The following is a 16,047-nucleotide window of genomic DNA, read 5'->3' as shown; positions in this document are numbered from 1 at the left end:
CTGTTAGCTATATTTAAATAATTAATTTCAAGTTCAACTCCATTTTCAGTAGTAATTAATAAACAATAATTAAAGTTAACTTCCAACATTGTTAATCCATTGGCCCTTGACTTATGTTAACTAACCCTTTTCATGTATTTCTACACAGAAATGTGACCTGGAATAATTTAGCTATCCCAGATACCCACTGCTCCAGAGAAATAGAAGAAGGTTATCAATGCCCACCAGGATTTAAATGCATGGACCTCGAAGATCTGGGACTTAGCAGGCAAGAGCTGGGCTACAGTGGCTTTAATGAGATAGGTCTGTCTTACTGGTAAAACACATTTTTAGTATCTGTTTAAAATGTTTATAAAGTGGGTAGAGTTGACATGTAAAAGGTTTTCCAAGTTAAGTCTGAATGCATTTTTTTATAAAATAAATCAAAACTCATATATAATAAAAGTAGTTCATTTAATTATTTGGAATAATGATATAAAGGTATGTTTATTTCAATGCAGTTTTATGGACTAAACTTGTAAAATGACTTTAAAAAGAAAAAAATCTCTTTTATAGAGAAATGTCTAATTTGGGTTTCATTTCCAATGTCCATTTGAAATCACCCTACATAGATTAAATGATTATCTGTTTTGTTTCACTTGAACTCTAAACTTGAACAAATTTCCTTTGGGTAGATAAATTGGTATCTCATGCATAATCTACTTTTATATTTTCAGTGCCACAGATGGATGACCAAAGCATGTTTTCTAAAATAACTTAGTTATGACTTAAATGAACCACCAGTTGTTGTTTAATAGCCGTCATAGTTTATAATAGCACATTGATGTTGTTGCCCTACATGTCTTCTTAGAAAAGAATTCCATTCCAGTATTGTGGTGAAAATTTTAAATTTGAGTTTCCTTATAAGAGGAGGCAAATCTAAATAAAAAAGGATAAACATGGTAGAAGAATGTAATTGAAATCAACAACAACAAAAAGCTTTCTATAGTTTATATGGAGTATTCTATAGGAGCATAGCTATTATGGGGGTGATCAACCCCTAAGCATCTTCCCAAACCTAGTAGAACAAAACTAAAGTGTTAATAAGTAGCTGTTATGTACAAAGTACTATACTAGGAGCTATGAAGAATAATTAACCTTTGATATTCCTGAAATACCAAAAGAACAAGAGACAAGTCTCTTGTTCTGGGGAGGTGTGGAGGTGTGATCTGTGTTAGTAAAATTGGGAACCACCTAAATAAGTATATTTAGAGAAGTGAATGTATGTATACATACGTGTATGCATACATTGCATAGAAAGCAGTGAATAGATAATGGTCTCTGTTTACATATTGTTTGATATTCATTACTACCTGCAAACTAATACAGTTATTTTCAGTTGTATTTTATCAAATTTAATAATTTATTATATTAAATTGAATCATGCAAATTATTTTAGCTGTGTTTATTAAATGTTGAAATAAATAGCAAATGCTAACATCTTTGATTATTCTACATTGCATTTTTATAGAATTAACAGGACAAGGGCAATATTGTGTTTGTTATTAGTGTGGTAAGAAAAACACATATTCATTTTGCAGGTATACATACTACTGTGGTCAATCAATCAAGAAAAGTTTATTAGTCACCTACTACATGCCAGGAACTCTGCTGGTGGTGGCAATACATAGATAAAAATGAACCAGCACCTGTTTCTAAGGAGTTTGTATTCTTAAAGTGTTTTAATACTGTATTTGTACAAATGTGATTTTTTTAAAAATGAGTACAATTTATAATCAGTATTATTTTCAATTTTATATATCATAAACTTTTTAGATACTAATTAATCAACATGGCATACTTATAGTAGGGAAAGAATTGGATTATGCTCCAATTTCAACTCTACTACTTATTACACTTATGTCCTTGGGAAAATCACAAATTCTCTGAAGCTCAGTTCCCCATTTTCTAAAATGGGGATATAAATTATTTTACTATAACATTCCTAGGGCTACTATAAAGATGTAAAGTACTGTGTAACCATACAAATATAAGCCATTATCATTATACATTTTATAGGAGAACGATTTTAATGATGTGATTTGAAAATCAAGATGATATATAATTGGAGATAATTGATTTTCTTTAGTACCCCTGAAATGCTCTCTGAACTAGAGGAAAGTCTGTAGTGTGTAAAGTTGGTGGAAAAGGATTGTGATAAATTTTTAACTTGAATAAGGATTGTACCTGTGATTTAAATGGTATAAGGAACTCCTGGTTGAGGATACACCTGCTACCAAAGTAAGTTGCCTGTAGTACTGAGAAGTTAAGGGATTTAACCAGGGTCAAAGTCCATATGTGGTAATGACCAAACTTTTGCCCCAAATATTCCTAATTCTAGTATTTGTGCTCATCATTATGAGTTATTGGTATAAGAAATATCCACATGAATGAAATAAAAAAAAAAATCAAAGTACATAGACAAGCACTGTTTGGGTATCTCTAGAACACCAAAGTAAATTATATTACACATGTGTATATCACTTATGCTTCCAAGTTTATCTACACTTACTATGTAGATTTCTAAATCTTTGTATATGTATAATGTGTTATTATGGTATATATAAATAATATTATATGGACATCACAGAAATTTCTAACTTTTCAGACTTTGTTAATACTGTCCCAACCCCTTTACATCTACCTAATACAGTGGACAGCTTTCTCTGTTTTGTATGCATCTGTTGTATATAAAATATACAATCTGAGTATATAATGCAGTAATTTGCATACAATGGTATGCAAAAGTATTCTATACTTTTTATATATGATTTTATGTCAATAAGTATTTATTTTCTGTATTTATAGAAAGAAATGTACACATGAGACCTTCATCTTTTTCCTCGTTCCCTGTATTTCAGGGGTAGAGATGATGGTTAGTTATCTCCAATTATAAACTATTTTTATTTTCAAATTATATATAAGCCTACCTTGTTCATGCATATAGAAACACAAGATTATCTAGTATATGTACACACATACATAAATATATATTTTGCATGTCGATGCTTACATGCATAAACATGCTTATGTGTACATATACCTGTATTTATAGAAATAGACATGCATATACATGTGCATATACATGCATATATGTATACACACAAATCTATCTACCTAAACCTATGTGTGTGAATATATTTAAACCTAAGCCTCTTCTCAAACATATATACATTCTGTTCTCAACTTTGATAAAATCCCAAAGTTCACTTTAAAGTTCAGTTTATTTTCACAAATATTTAAGTGCCATTTAGCAAGGCACCATACTAGGTTATAGGTAGTTAAGAAATGGAAAAGTCCCTGCCATAAAACAGCTTATGTGCTGTTGAGATAGTTCTGGTTGTCCTTCATTCTTGAAGAGGACCATGATATTGGAAAGAGATATCATTACTTACACTGAATTGGATTTAAGTGGGGAAGGATTATGCAAAGTCACCAACCTTACTCTCTCCTCCTGAGCCATTGGGTCCAGTAGCAAGATACATATCAGGATGACTGGATATGGCCATGAATGTTTAAGGCAATTGGGGTTAAGTGACTTGCCCAGGGTCACACTGCTAGTAAATGCCTGAGGTGAGATTTGAACTCAGGTCCTCCCAATTTCAGGGGCAGTGCTCTATCCACAGTGCCACCTAGCTCCCCCATTGGGATGAATATGGAACAAACTGTAGAGAAGTAAGTAAAAATACAAAGTATATCCATAGTAATAGTAATTTTTGAGAGAATTAGGAAAGTCTTGCTTAGGAGATAGCATGTGAGCTTTGCTTGGCTTGACAAAGCTAAAATGAGGAGGGATTGTGTTATAGATGTGGGGAGCCACATGTAAAGCCATAGAGGTGAGATTGGAATGTCAAATATGAGGAACACCTACCTAGCTGGTTTTATAGTACAAGAAAAGGAGTAATATGAAATAAGTAATAGGTAATAGGTAATAAATAAACAATAAAATCTACAAAGGTGGATTGGAGCCCTATTGTATATGACTTTACATTCTAGGTTTTCCTGGCCAGAGTCTTCAAAATTACCTAGCTTTAAGCAGGCTGTGTAATATAGATAAAAATTCAGGCTATGTGGGAACTAGTTAAACTGCTAGAGCAGTTCCTTGCCATGTAAGCACCTAGAACACAAAGGTTTCTTTATGCTTAAGGTAGAGTGAAGAGTTTAAAAACAGTGTGTATGTGTGTGCATACATTCTTATACATACATGTATATATCTCTGTGTGTTTTCAAGTATGAAGGCAGAGATTATGGGAGAAAGATTGTGACCCAGATCCTAAATTCCTTGAGATGAAAGGAAAATTGTTCTGGAAGGTAGTAAATAACTACAGCCGTGAGCTGGAATGGGTAGTAAAGATGGATTAAGTGAACCTGAAAGCAAAGGATGTTTCTGAGTGATGGTGGAAAAAAGAGATGGTTGGAATCAGTATGAGGAACACGGAGAATATCTGCTCTTTTGGTCAAGCGATTTGGGAGAACATGAGAAAAGATGCACCCACTACTGAAGCAGTTTTGTCTTCTGGTGATATATTGTCTTCTGGAGATAGCAGAAAAATGATGGAAAATGTAAAGGGTAAGGACAAGTGTGTTAATAAGGTAGTAATGAGAATACCAGAGAGTGAGGTGGAAGAAGAAATAAGAGAATGATATAGATTATAGAGGACTATTGAAATAGACAGCAATGAGAATCTGGGGAACCGTAGAAGGCAAGTGTCTTTACCACCAGAGACATTGACAATATAGCAAAAGATTAATGGAAATTAGCAGCTGGGAATTTGACTACCACAGAATCTAGTAATGGTTCATCATAAGGGGCACTCACTTTCTAGAAGCTTGTGATAACTAATATGAAACTAATGCAAGACTTCTGAGCCTGATACCTTATGGGCCAGGATCTTTAATAGTTGTGAGACCCATGTTGTTGATCATCACTAGGAAAGTGTTAATGTCCTCTGGGATAGACTGAGCCCACAATTGGCCGGAGATGTGGTACACTCAAGGGAAACACTACATATGGTACATTAAGTTCTAAATATCTGAGCCCACAGAAACAGAGGTCCTTGAATATGTTATTCCACTGAGACTCATATTGGAGAATCTCTTTTGGAGTAGGCTATGTTATTTTTTTCCCCAGCCCTTAGCATCTGAAGTCCAAAATAGTTCCAGGCCCCTCTAGAACAGATATTTTGCTACTCCTAATATCTGGAAGAATCCTACAGAAATAATGTTGAAAATAATGAATAGGGGGAAGCTAGGTGGTGCAATAGATAAAGCACCAGCCCTGAATTCAGGAGGACCTGAGTTCAAATCTGGCCTCAGACACTTGACATTGACTAGCTGTGTGACCCTGAGCAAATTGCTTAACCCTCATTGCCCTGGAAAAAAAGAAAATAATAAATAGCATCCAAGTCTAGATTACATGCACTCAAAAGAAAAATCCGTTTAGCTCATTATATAACTTAACTGAGAGGCAGCTTGGCATCGTAGATGGAAAGAAACTTATGATCTTTATCATTCTGGGTAATTCATAATTCCTTTTCCCTCGGTTTCTCATTTCTAAAATGATGGGGTTAGACTCTGTGGCCTCTAAGATACCTTTGAACACTGAATTGGTAGTCCTGGGAACTATAGTCATTATTTACTAATTTGAACTCTTGGTGATTTGAGCATAGGGCTTTATGAAGAAGAAGGCAAAAAGGGAAGGTGGTCTGGCTATCCTAAACTGCTTTACACAGCTTATCTAAAGGCAGAAATTCTCTAACACCTCAAATATTCATGGTGGCACTGCCTTCTTGGAATTGTGAGATTGGAGGAGGTGGAGAGGAACTCGTTTGTAAATCAGGATCTGCATGCATAGTTTATATGTCTGTGTATACCATTATATCTACAAATGTAAATATAGATACAGATGTTTGATGGTCTTACCTCTTTTGGTTTTCAAATTATACCATTTAAAATCATTTTCAAGTAATTAGATATACATTTAACATGCATTAAAAGTACATAATAAACATGCACAAAATGAATGAGCAATTTGCTTTATGAATATGGTGCTTTAAATGTCCTGTTAATTCCTAAAATGCATCATCACACAGAGTAATCAAAGATCTTTACATTTGCTATAAAATTAGTATAACTTCATTTTTTGGCAATTTAATCTGCTATACACACTTGATTATCAAAGTTGACAAATTAATACTTTAAAAAAATAACTGTATAATAGTTTGAGGATGGTGACACTAAATCAAAATGGTATAGGTTTTCAGATCCAAAGGGAAGCATTTTGAGTTTCTTATGGGAGACTGAATATGGTCCAAATGGAGACAGCTCTGCTTCTTGAATTTTGAGTTGGATTACCCTGGGTTTACCAAATGTTAGACAGGAGACTGTAATTAAGACAATTGGACAGAAGGATATTTCTGTTATCCTATATAAAAAGCAGGTACATAATTAATGAATGGATGAATGCATGGATAGATGGAGAAAAGTCACTCATGCCATGACCTATTCTCTTCTCTTGGCATTACAACCAACAACTTGTCTGACCTTTGAGAAATCTGGTTGATGCAAAATGGGTGTGTAATTTCCACCACTGGTGTGACAGACACAGAATAACATTAGATGAGTGCCAAGCAGTTGTTTGTTCTGAGATGTATGTGAAGAGTGCTTGGCCAATCCTTAGAAAAAGAGTAGGACCCAGTTTTATGACTATCCTACAGCATAGGTAGAGATCTGACTGTACTTTACCCAGAGAAAAGACAAGAAGAGTGACAAGTAATAGTTTGTAAAATGAAATCAAATGAATTCCACAAAATAGTATATGTTCCTCAAAATATTGTAAGTCCTATTTGCATTAAATTTAATTTGCATTAAAGGTTTTGCTTGATATTAAAGATTTTAGCATTATATTCAGGTCAATGTTAACTTGTTCTAGTTTATGATAGAGGACATGATTATTTTCTTTTTCAACATATTTCTTTCATGGTTCCTACTTTTTGTTTGATTTTAAATGCCAGTATTTTGTCTTCCCTTTGTCCATATCAACAAACTTTTATTAAGCCCTCACCTTGTGCCAGGCACTGTACCAGGGGCAGGAATAAAAAGGAAAGGCAAAAGACAGTCCCTGCTCTTGAGGAACTTAAAGGCTAATGGGGGAGAAAGCATTAAAACAATTATTTGCAAAACAAAGACAGCATAAATTGGGGATGATAAATAAAGGGAAGGCACAAGCATTGAGGATGAGTATAAAAGCTTTCTCATAGAAGATGAGATTTTAACTGGAACTTGAAGCAACCAAAGGAAGGTAGGAGGCAGATATCAGGAGGCAGAGAGTTTTAGGCATGATGGACAGCCAATGAAAACGCATGGAGTAGAGAGATGAAGGGTCTAGCACAAGGAACAAGAGGTCTGTGTCACTGTAACAGAGACCTACATAAAGAGCATAACATTCTAGAAAGACAAAAAGCAAACTTTAAAAATTAAATGTTTTTTATTTAGTTGTTTAGAGTCACCTGTGGCCATATAGTACAACTGGTGGTTGGATAATGCAAATATTACTTGCATATATAATTAGCATATAATGTGCAAAAAAACATGGAAACCTTAGAATAGATAAAACCTGTCACTGTTACTCTATAGTACCTGTGAATACATTTTCACAAAATTGAATATTTCTAGTAGGTCATGGTGAAGATTTTTGCTGGATCTAAAAACTGTGAAACAAATGGCGATCTTGGGTGTGTGACATAATTAGCTGCCTAATAGTGCATCTAAATTTGGCTAGCGTGTTTGTATATGTAAATATTCATGATTAATTAAAGGCTACTATGCCTTTATTTTTTCTTTGTAATCAAATTGCCATGGAATTCATTCCATTTCAAACTTGTGTTGTAATTTTTTGTTCATGAAATTATTTTTATCTTTTTAAAATATAATGGCAATAATATTGAAAAATATCCCACATTGTAACATATGTAAGAATGCTAGATTAAATGACACCCCTGAATTTCCATGTTAGGATGAGGTCCTTTCTGGCTTTAAATCTATGTTCTCATGATGCTATTATTGAATCCTAATTATATTTCTCATCTGAGGGAAGAATAAATGAAATAATTGCTAAATTTCTATGAAAGTACCAATGATATTATATTTTTTGGTTGAATGTGTTGGAAGCAAATGTTAGAATCTACAGATTTGTCAAGTACAGCTCAGAGGACTATGGCATAGCTGCTAGGATAAGCCATAAGGAAGTAATTGGAGACAGAGTGGCAGAATATAAGGGATATGTTTGTGGGGCCTGTGAGGCAGAATCTGATGTTGAAACCAGGAAATACAGAATAATTAACATCTCTTGAGAGTAAGTCTTCCAGCAGTCTCTAAATTCAGCAATGATTTTCCCCAGTCCTTTTGTAGGAAATCAGTTAAGGCAACTAGACCTCTGAAAGTAGATGAAGAAGAAGAGGGCAAGAAAGAAAAATGAAAGGGATTAAGAAGGGGAAAAGGAGGAAGAAATAGAATTTTGATCACCATACCCTGTGGTCCTTTTAATTTTTTGAAATTTAGTGGCAAAGATGTTCTTGTTAACCTTACTCTTGTCATTTTCAATATCTGTCATATCTTATGGGATAATTGTTGTACAGTGATTAGTAGCAATACCTGGCACATTAATGCTACTTCTCCCTTCCCCTACCTGGTCCCAATCTTCTTCATTTCTGTTAGATCGGCAGCGTGGTATAGTGGATATACAATAGGTTTTGGAGTAAGAAACACTACCTGATGTGTACTGGAAATATATGTGCCTGTCATTTAGTCAATCATTCAACCAGCATTTTTCAAGGACTTAGCATATGCCAAACTCTGTGCTAGGTGTTGAAGATATGCACTTCCTATTTTCAAGAAGTTGATATTTTATAAGACCCTGTGAGTCTACTATTTTCATTTCTTTTTAAAAATTATTAAAATTATTTTTATTTTATTTTATTTTTTGGTGGGGCAATGAGGGTTAAGTGACTTGCCCAGGGTCACACAGCTAGTAAGTGTCAAGTGTCTGAAGTTGGATTTGAACTCAGGTCCTCCTGAATCCAGAGCCGGTGTTTTATCCACTGTGCCACCTAGCTGCCTTACTTTTCTTCCTTTCCAAAATGAAGAATATCTGTTATCTGTCTCACAGAGATTTTGTGAGGCTCAAGTGATAAGATACATATAAAAAGCTATACACATATCATCTATTATTAATACTCCTTGCTCACTCCTATGTTTGAAAGACCTGTTTAGAATTTCATAGATATCCAGTTCCTACCCTGAGTTCCATAAAAGTTAAGGTAGGACATAAATAAATTTAAAATCTTTACTTATGCAGTTGAATAACTAAATCCTCAATTTAGATGAAAATATATGCAAAATGTTAGAATTAGAATTGTGGTATTACCAAATTAGCATAAAACAGTATGTTAACTTCTTTCAGGCATAGGATGATACTAGGTACTGAAGAAGTATTTACTAAATTTCTAACCCTATATTGTTGTAGCTGCAAAATGTAAAGTGAGCTAGATAAGGAAGAGAATGGTTAATCCTTTAGCTCAGATCTCCTTTTCTCCTTCCCTTATTGTTCCTGTCATACTTTATTATTGTTATACATTTGTGTTCTTATTGATGTAGGAACTTCTTTCTTAATCCATATCATAGCCATAGCCTACCCATCATTTCATCCATATTCTCCCATAAATAATCTGTAAAAGTGTCTGCCCACTGTATGAAGACTTGTGCCTAGATCCCTGGAATCTGTGTGACTCTCAGGGTAGCATATGACCTTCCCATCAGTTACACCTTCTCACATGACCAGCCAATGTTTCCCTTTCCTCCAGTTATTGTTTGTTGTTAATCAGCATTTATCTTAAGAAGCTGACAGTTTTAGCTCACTCATTCATAGGGATGTTAGCAATTAATAGAAAGAATTTACCCTTCCTAGATGAAATTACATTTCAAGGGGGTGGGGTAGGGAGTTAAGGCTCTTGAAAAACAAAAACAAAGACCTTCAAAACTTAAAATATCAAATCACCAATGTATAATTTTTGGTCTTGTGATTCTCAAGAGTCCTATTCTCTTGTATGGAAGTGATTCTAGGTTCTTAAATGCTGTGCCAGTAGAGCATAATCTCTAACAGATTTGAGGGGGTTGGAAAAAATAACAGAGTGGTCCAAATGATTAACTGTGGCTACTGAAGACCTTCCTACCTAAATACAAAGAAACTCATCACTAGTGGTTTGGCCACTTGGTAATGGATTATTTGGCCATGACAACTCATGAAATTAAGAAAAATGCCAAAACATTCATTTGCTTCTATAGTGAAAATGATGGGAATGGGTAGTGTGCATTCTTTATTTTATCTTATTTTGTTTTTATATGTAAGATCACATTAAACATATTTCTGCATTAGTCATCTTGTGAAAGAAGAATCAGAGCACGAGGGAAAAACCTCAAAAAAGAAGGAAAAAAAATCCCAAAAGTAGAATCAGTATGGTTCAATCTGAATTCATAATCCACAGTTCTTTTTTCTGGATGTTGAGAACATTTTCTATCATGAATTCTTTGAAACTGTTTTAGATCATTGCAATGCTGAGAAGAGCAAGGTCTAGAAACAGTCTATAAACATTATATTATTTGTTGACACCATGAGAGCAAATTCCTTGTCCAGTGAGAGGCAATTTATTCTACAGTGGGCACCCAAGTCATAATCTATTTTGAGATTCTCTTGATAATGTTGAAAAAGGAAAACAAGGAAGTTGACATTCTTTTTGCATTGTCAGATAAAGGAGTTCATGGATGTAGTTTAAATGGGACCCAAAGGAAATTTCTAAAAAGTCATTTTATATAAAAAGCATGATGACTGTGAAAATAATTTAATCCTTCTTATGCTCCAAAATTTGTTAAGGAGATTGAAGAAGTAAATACATACTATGGAAATCTTGACAAGATCCCCTAAATCAAGTTATCATTTACCTTGATATCTTGTGATTTCTATGCAAGAGCACAAGGGAGGAAGGTCAAAAAAAGTATTAGACAACATACATTAGGCACAAAAAAAGAGGTCATAGGCTTGTAGAAAAGACTCAGGGTAGTTTATTTCTCAACAAGGAAGAAAAAGGAGCAAAAGAGAAGAGAGAAGAAGGAAGAGGAGGATAAGATATGTAACAGAGGAAAAAAGAATAGGTAAAGAAATAATTGACAATACCTTAAGTATAAAATAACTGGATCATAAATTTAGAGTTAGAAGAAACTTAGGGCCATAAGTACACTTTCCTCCTGTTATAAAGATGAGTAAACTATAGTCAAAAGGCCACACAGTTGACAAGTGGTAGTGCTGGGATTCAAGTCAAGTTGCTTTGACTCCATATTCAGTGATCTTTTCATTGTATGTTGTATCCACTTGATTACTACTTGTGGAGTATTTACTGATGTGGATGTTACTTCAGAATAATTTGTCTCTGTGCATTCAGACCAGAGGCAAAACTAGGGTAGAATAGCCAGAGCTTTGACCTAGATCCCCATATGAACATACTTTGCCAATTAGAGTTGCTAGAGCTAGGTACCAAGTAGATGATAAGAAGAGAATGGCGAAGAAGGGAGGAGATGGAGAGCAAAGTTGTTATAACTAAAAAGAGCATTAAATTTGAAATCTGGATGGCATGGTTTCAAATTCTACCTTAAACACTATATGATCCTGGGCAAGTTACTAACCTCTGTGGGCCTCAGTTTCCTCATCTGTAAAATGAGGGGGCTGAACTCAATTTTAAGGTCACTTCTGGCTTTAACCTCTACTTCTATGGCTGGCTTCTCTTTCAGGATAGCTGTACCCTTAGTACAGCTACCAACCTGACTACCATTCTCTGCATAAGTTGATGCCTTCTCCTCAATGTCATTGCTGCCTTTCCCCTTAACTCTTCTTTGTGCTTCTGCCTATCTGCGTGTTTTTGCCCTGAGTAAGAAAATTTCTAATTATTCCTCTAGCAGATCATTGATCAGCTAGAGCAGAGGTCAAAATTAACATGAAATTAAAATAAAGGAAAAAATACCGTGAAATTCAGTTCCAACATGAATGTCTCAAATAAATTGTAGATAATGGAAAATGAATAAAGATTAAGTAAAGTGTTTTCGACCTTTCTTAGAAAAGTTTAAGTGGTGTAAAGGAATTGCTGCAGACACACACACACACACACACACACACACAGGGAGAGGGAGAGGGACAGAAGGCCCAAGCCATTTATTTTTTATTTTTATATTTTATTAATTTTTTTTTTGTTTTTTTGCAGGGCAGGGAGGATTAAGTGACTTGCCTAGGGTCACACAGCTAGTGTCAAGTGTCCGAAGCTGGATTAGAACTCAGGTCCTCCTGAATCCAAGGCCAGTGCTTTATCCACTGCCCCACCTAGCTGCTCCCCAAGCCATTTATTTTCGCTAAGTAAACAGACACAGTAGTTAAGAGTACTACCAATTCAGAATTTATATCCATTTGCAAAACATTATGGAGAAGGTGATAGAAGGTTGAAATCAATCACTTGACTAAGCATTAGAAGGAATGGAGGAAAAGCAAGCTTACAGATGTTACACTTGAGTAACAACCAAGAGAGATCATTCCAAGAACATTTGATGATGAAATTGGAGAACAAATAGACACAAAATCAAAGTCAGCTAGTATTCTTAACCACCTACTATTCCAGGTACTGTGCTAGGTATTGGAATTACAAAGACGAGAGTAAAATGGATCTTGACCTCAAGAAGCTTACATTCTAATAGGTGAGATAACAGTAGACACACATGAAAAATACATAAAGAACAAATACAAAGTCATCTGTTGAGAGGCTAAGGTGGGGAGTCACTAGTAGCTGAGGCAATGATAAAAAGGGCTCCATGCAGAAGGTTGTATTAAGCTAAATTTTGAAGGAAAACAGTCTTTAGAAAAGTGACACTTGGGGTGAGTGTTAAAAGGAAAATGGGGCATTACAGGAGGTGGAGATAAAAAGAAGTTGCAATTTAGGTGTGGAGAATATCCTGGGCAAAGACAGAGAGGTGGGAGAAGAAATTTCATATTGGGGGATGGGGGAAGGAGCAAGTAGGTTAGTTTGGCTTACCTAGACAAAAGGCTCCTTTTGTGACCTTGAGTTTGGGTTGGGTTTTAGATGAGATTCAATGAAATCACTCAAGGACACTTTGTCTTTGAGTGGAGGGAAGAGGACTCAGAAGAGGAGATCCCTGGGTTCCCCAAGACATTGATTTTTTTTTCAGGGCATGAGGGTTAAGTGACTTACCCAGGGTTATACAGCTAGTAAGTGTCATGTGTCTGAGGTCGGATTTGAACTCAGGTCCTCCTGAATCCACCTAGCTGCCCCCGGTATTGGTTATTAATAATTATTTCTCACATACTGAATTATCTCACCTCTATAAAGTGTTATGGAAATAATATCTATCTAAACATATCAAAGGTCTTAGAGCATAGATTTTGAGCGGGTAGGGACATTAGAAGGCATCTAGACTAGAGGTTTTTAGCCTTTCATGTCATGGACCTCTTCTGAGTGAAATCTATAAGCCCCTTCTGAAAATAATGTTTTGTGTTAAAATCATAATTGAAGGGCATACTAAATTTTAATTAGAGATTAATTAAAATAAGAGATTTAACTTTGTTTTCTATTTAAGTTCATGAATTCCCTGAAATGAGGATCTGTGAATCCCAGGTTAAGAAACCCTGATCTATACCAATCCTCTCATTTTACCATTGAGGAAATTAAGATGCAGGGAGATGAAATGACCTTCCCCAGAATGTGGCAGACCCCATTCCCATTTACTCCAAATCTAATGATTGTTATAAATACTTGATTAAATATAAGGGACAGGAAGACTTTTATGGACAAATTTACATTGCATATCACATCTTTAGAATCACACAGTTGAATTAATGGTGCAAAGAATATGAGATCCTACTGTATTTATTATTTATTGTTTGCAAAAATACATTTCTGAGTAAAAGTAAAGTAAATCCTTAAGGACTATTCTCCACCAAGGTGTCTCCCAAGTGTAGAAAGGCCAGAGAGAAGATACTAGGGTATGAGTTATTGATAGAATAAAATTAAACCAAAGCAATAAAATAGGCCAACAGGCTTCTTAGGATTTTCCAAGCAGCTCAGCCTTTTTCTTATTTGCATAAAACGGAAAAGCAGAAAGAGGGGAAATTGAAGGTCATATTCTGACAACAATTTTGCTAAGCTCTTTTTTTTTTTTTCTCTGAAGGAAAAGAAGCCTGGGGACACTTCTTTAGCTAGAGGATTACACTAAGAAATAAAAATGAAAATGGATTTCTGACCTTAAGCAAAATGAGAGATGAACTGAGGAAGTCAGATGGGATAGTGGAGGAGAGAGAATTACAGAGAGAAGAAATTATCTCAACCTGGGCATATGCTACCTTATACGAGTAGTCTGGTTATTGGGAAGACTTTCAAAGACATTGGCTAAAAGGACTGACTGAGAACTGTAACCCTCCCCTGCAGGGAATAGGCTTACTAATCACAGCACCCTCCCATACTCAGTGAATGATAGAGGTGGCTAAAAGAGCTGACAGAACCATTTCCTCCTCTATAGGAAAGAGGCTTATTAGTCACAGAATCTCTCATAGATTTTGAAAGAGTATTATATGACCTTGGCACAGAGTTCAAATACGGAAATGGGAGCAGGCCCAGGATAGAACAGCTTGATAATATTACCAGAACACAATAGCAACTCTGTAGAATTAGAGACATAAATTTCTTCTCTAAAGAAGTACCTGCCACATGTACATATTCCATCATGATTTCTAATCATAACCCCTCTGTTGAGTTCTTTTTTTTTTTTTCCTGCTGGTCAATGAGGGTTAAGTGATTTTCCCAGGGTCACACAGCTAGTAAGTGTCAAGTGTTTGAGGCCGGATTTGAACTCAGGTACTCCTGAATCCAGGGCTAGTGCTTTATCCACTGTGTCACCTAGCTGCCCCCTGTTCAGTTCTTGATAGATATAATCAATCAATTGTATTTAGTGATTCTGATAATGATCATAAACTTATACTGATTATTAATATCAAATGAAGCCTAAAATGTTTTTAAAATTTTTTAAAAATCACAAAAATATTTGCCTCTGATAGAATGTAATCTTCTTGAAAGTAAGGACCATTAATTATGTTTAGGCTTTGTAGTTTCAGGGCTTCATACAGTGCCCACACACAGTAGTCACATAGTATATGCTTGTTATTGACTCTTCTGTCTAGAGACTAAATGGAAGAGTTACCCAAGGCATTTAGAAGAATTGGGTCTCCTGAAATGAATGTACTTAGTTTCAAGTCCAACCCCTCTGATGCTAACTAGTTGTGTGACATTAAACAAACCACTTAACATATCTGGGCCTCTGTTTCTTCATGTTTAAAATGAAAGGTTGAGCTAAAGGTTTTCTGAGATCTTTTCCAAATTTAGAGCTATGGTCCTATGAAAAGGGAACCTCAGAATATGCTACCAAAACGTGACTAATTCTGTGATGCCTTGTAGATGTCCCTCTATTCAGAGAATATTGCTGACCAAAGCATCTGGTCCCTAATTGAAATCCACAATCATTCCCAAGGAACTGGCCATTTGGAACCATACAGGGAACCTAAATAAAGGAAGAATCCTTACTGCCATCACTGAGATGAGGAAATCACTGAATTAATTATTCCCTTAGGGTGTATGTCTTAGGCAAATACTGTGGATGGGTAGTGATCTGTTAGTCAATAATCATTTATTAAAAACCTACTATGGGGCAGCTAGGTGGCACAGTGGATAGAGCACTGGCCCTGGAGTCAGGAGGACCTGAGTTCAAGTCCAGCCTCAGACACTTGACAACTTACTAGCTGTGTGATCCTTAACCCCAATTGCCTCACCAAAAACCAAAAAACAAAAAAACAAAAACAACCTACTATGTCCCTGGCAGTGTGATACATACTGGAGATAAAAAAGAAGA

At 35.3% G+C, this 16,047-nt stretch overlaps 1 protein-coding gene across 1 annotated transcript in view; it reads left to right on the top strand.

Moving 5' to 3' along the window:
• The window catches only part of NALCN (sodium leak channel, non-selective), a 582,828-nt gene that overhangs the window by 139,622 nt on the left and 427,159 nt on the right, over positions 1-16,047 (top strand). Inside the window, 1 exon segment of the mRNA XM_043993194.1 lies at positions 149-303. Coding sequence (XP_043849129.1) covers positions 149-303 — 155 coding nt within the window.

Source organism: Dromiciops gliroides, chromosome 3 (assembly GCF_019393635.1).
Source record: "Dromiciops gliroides isolate mDroGli1 chromosome 3, mDroGli1.pri, whole genome shotgun sequence".
Taxonomy (NCBI): domain Eukaryota; kingdom Metazoa; phylum Chordata; class Mammalia; order Microbiotheria; family Microbiotheriidae; genus Dromiciops; species Dromiciops gliroides.
Note: the sequence above shows the minus strand (reverse complement) of the source record. Positions and strands in the feature narration are given on the sequence as shown.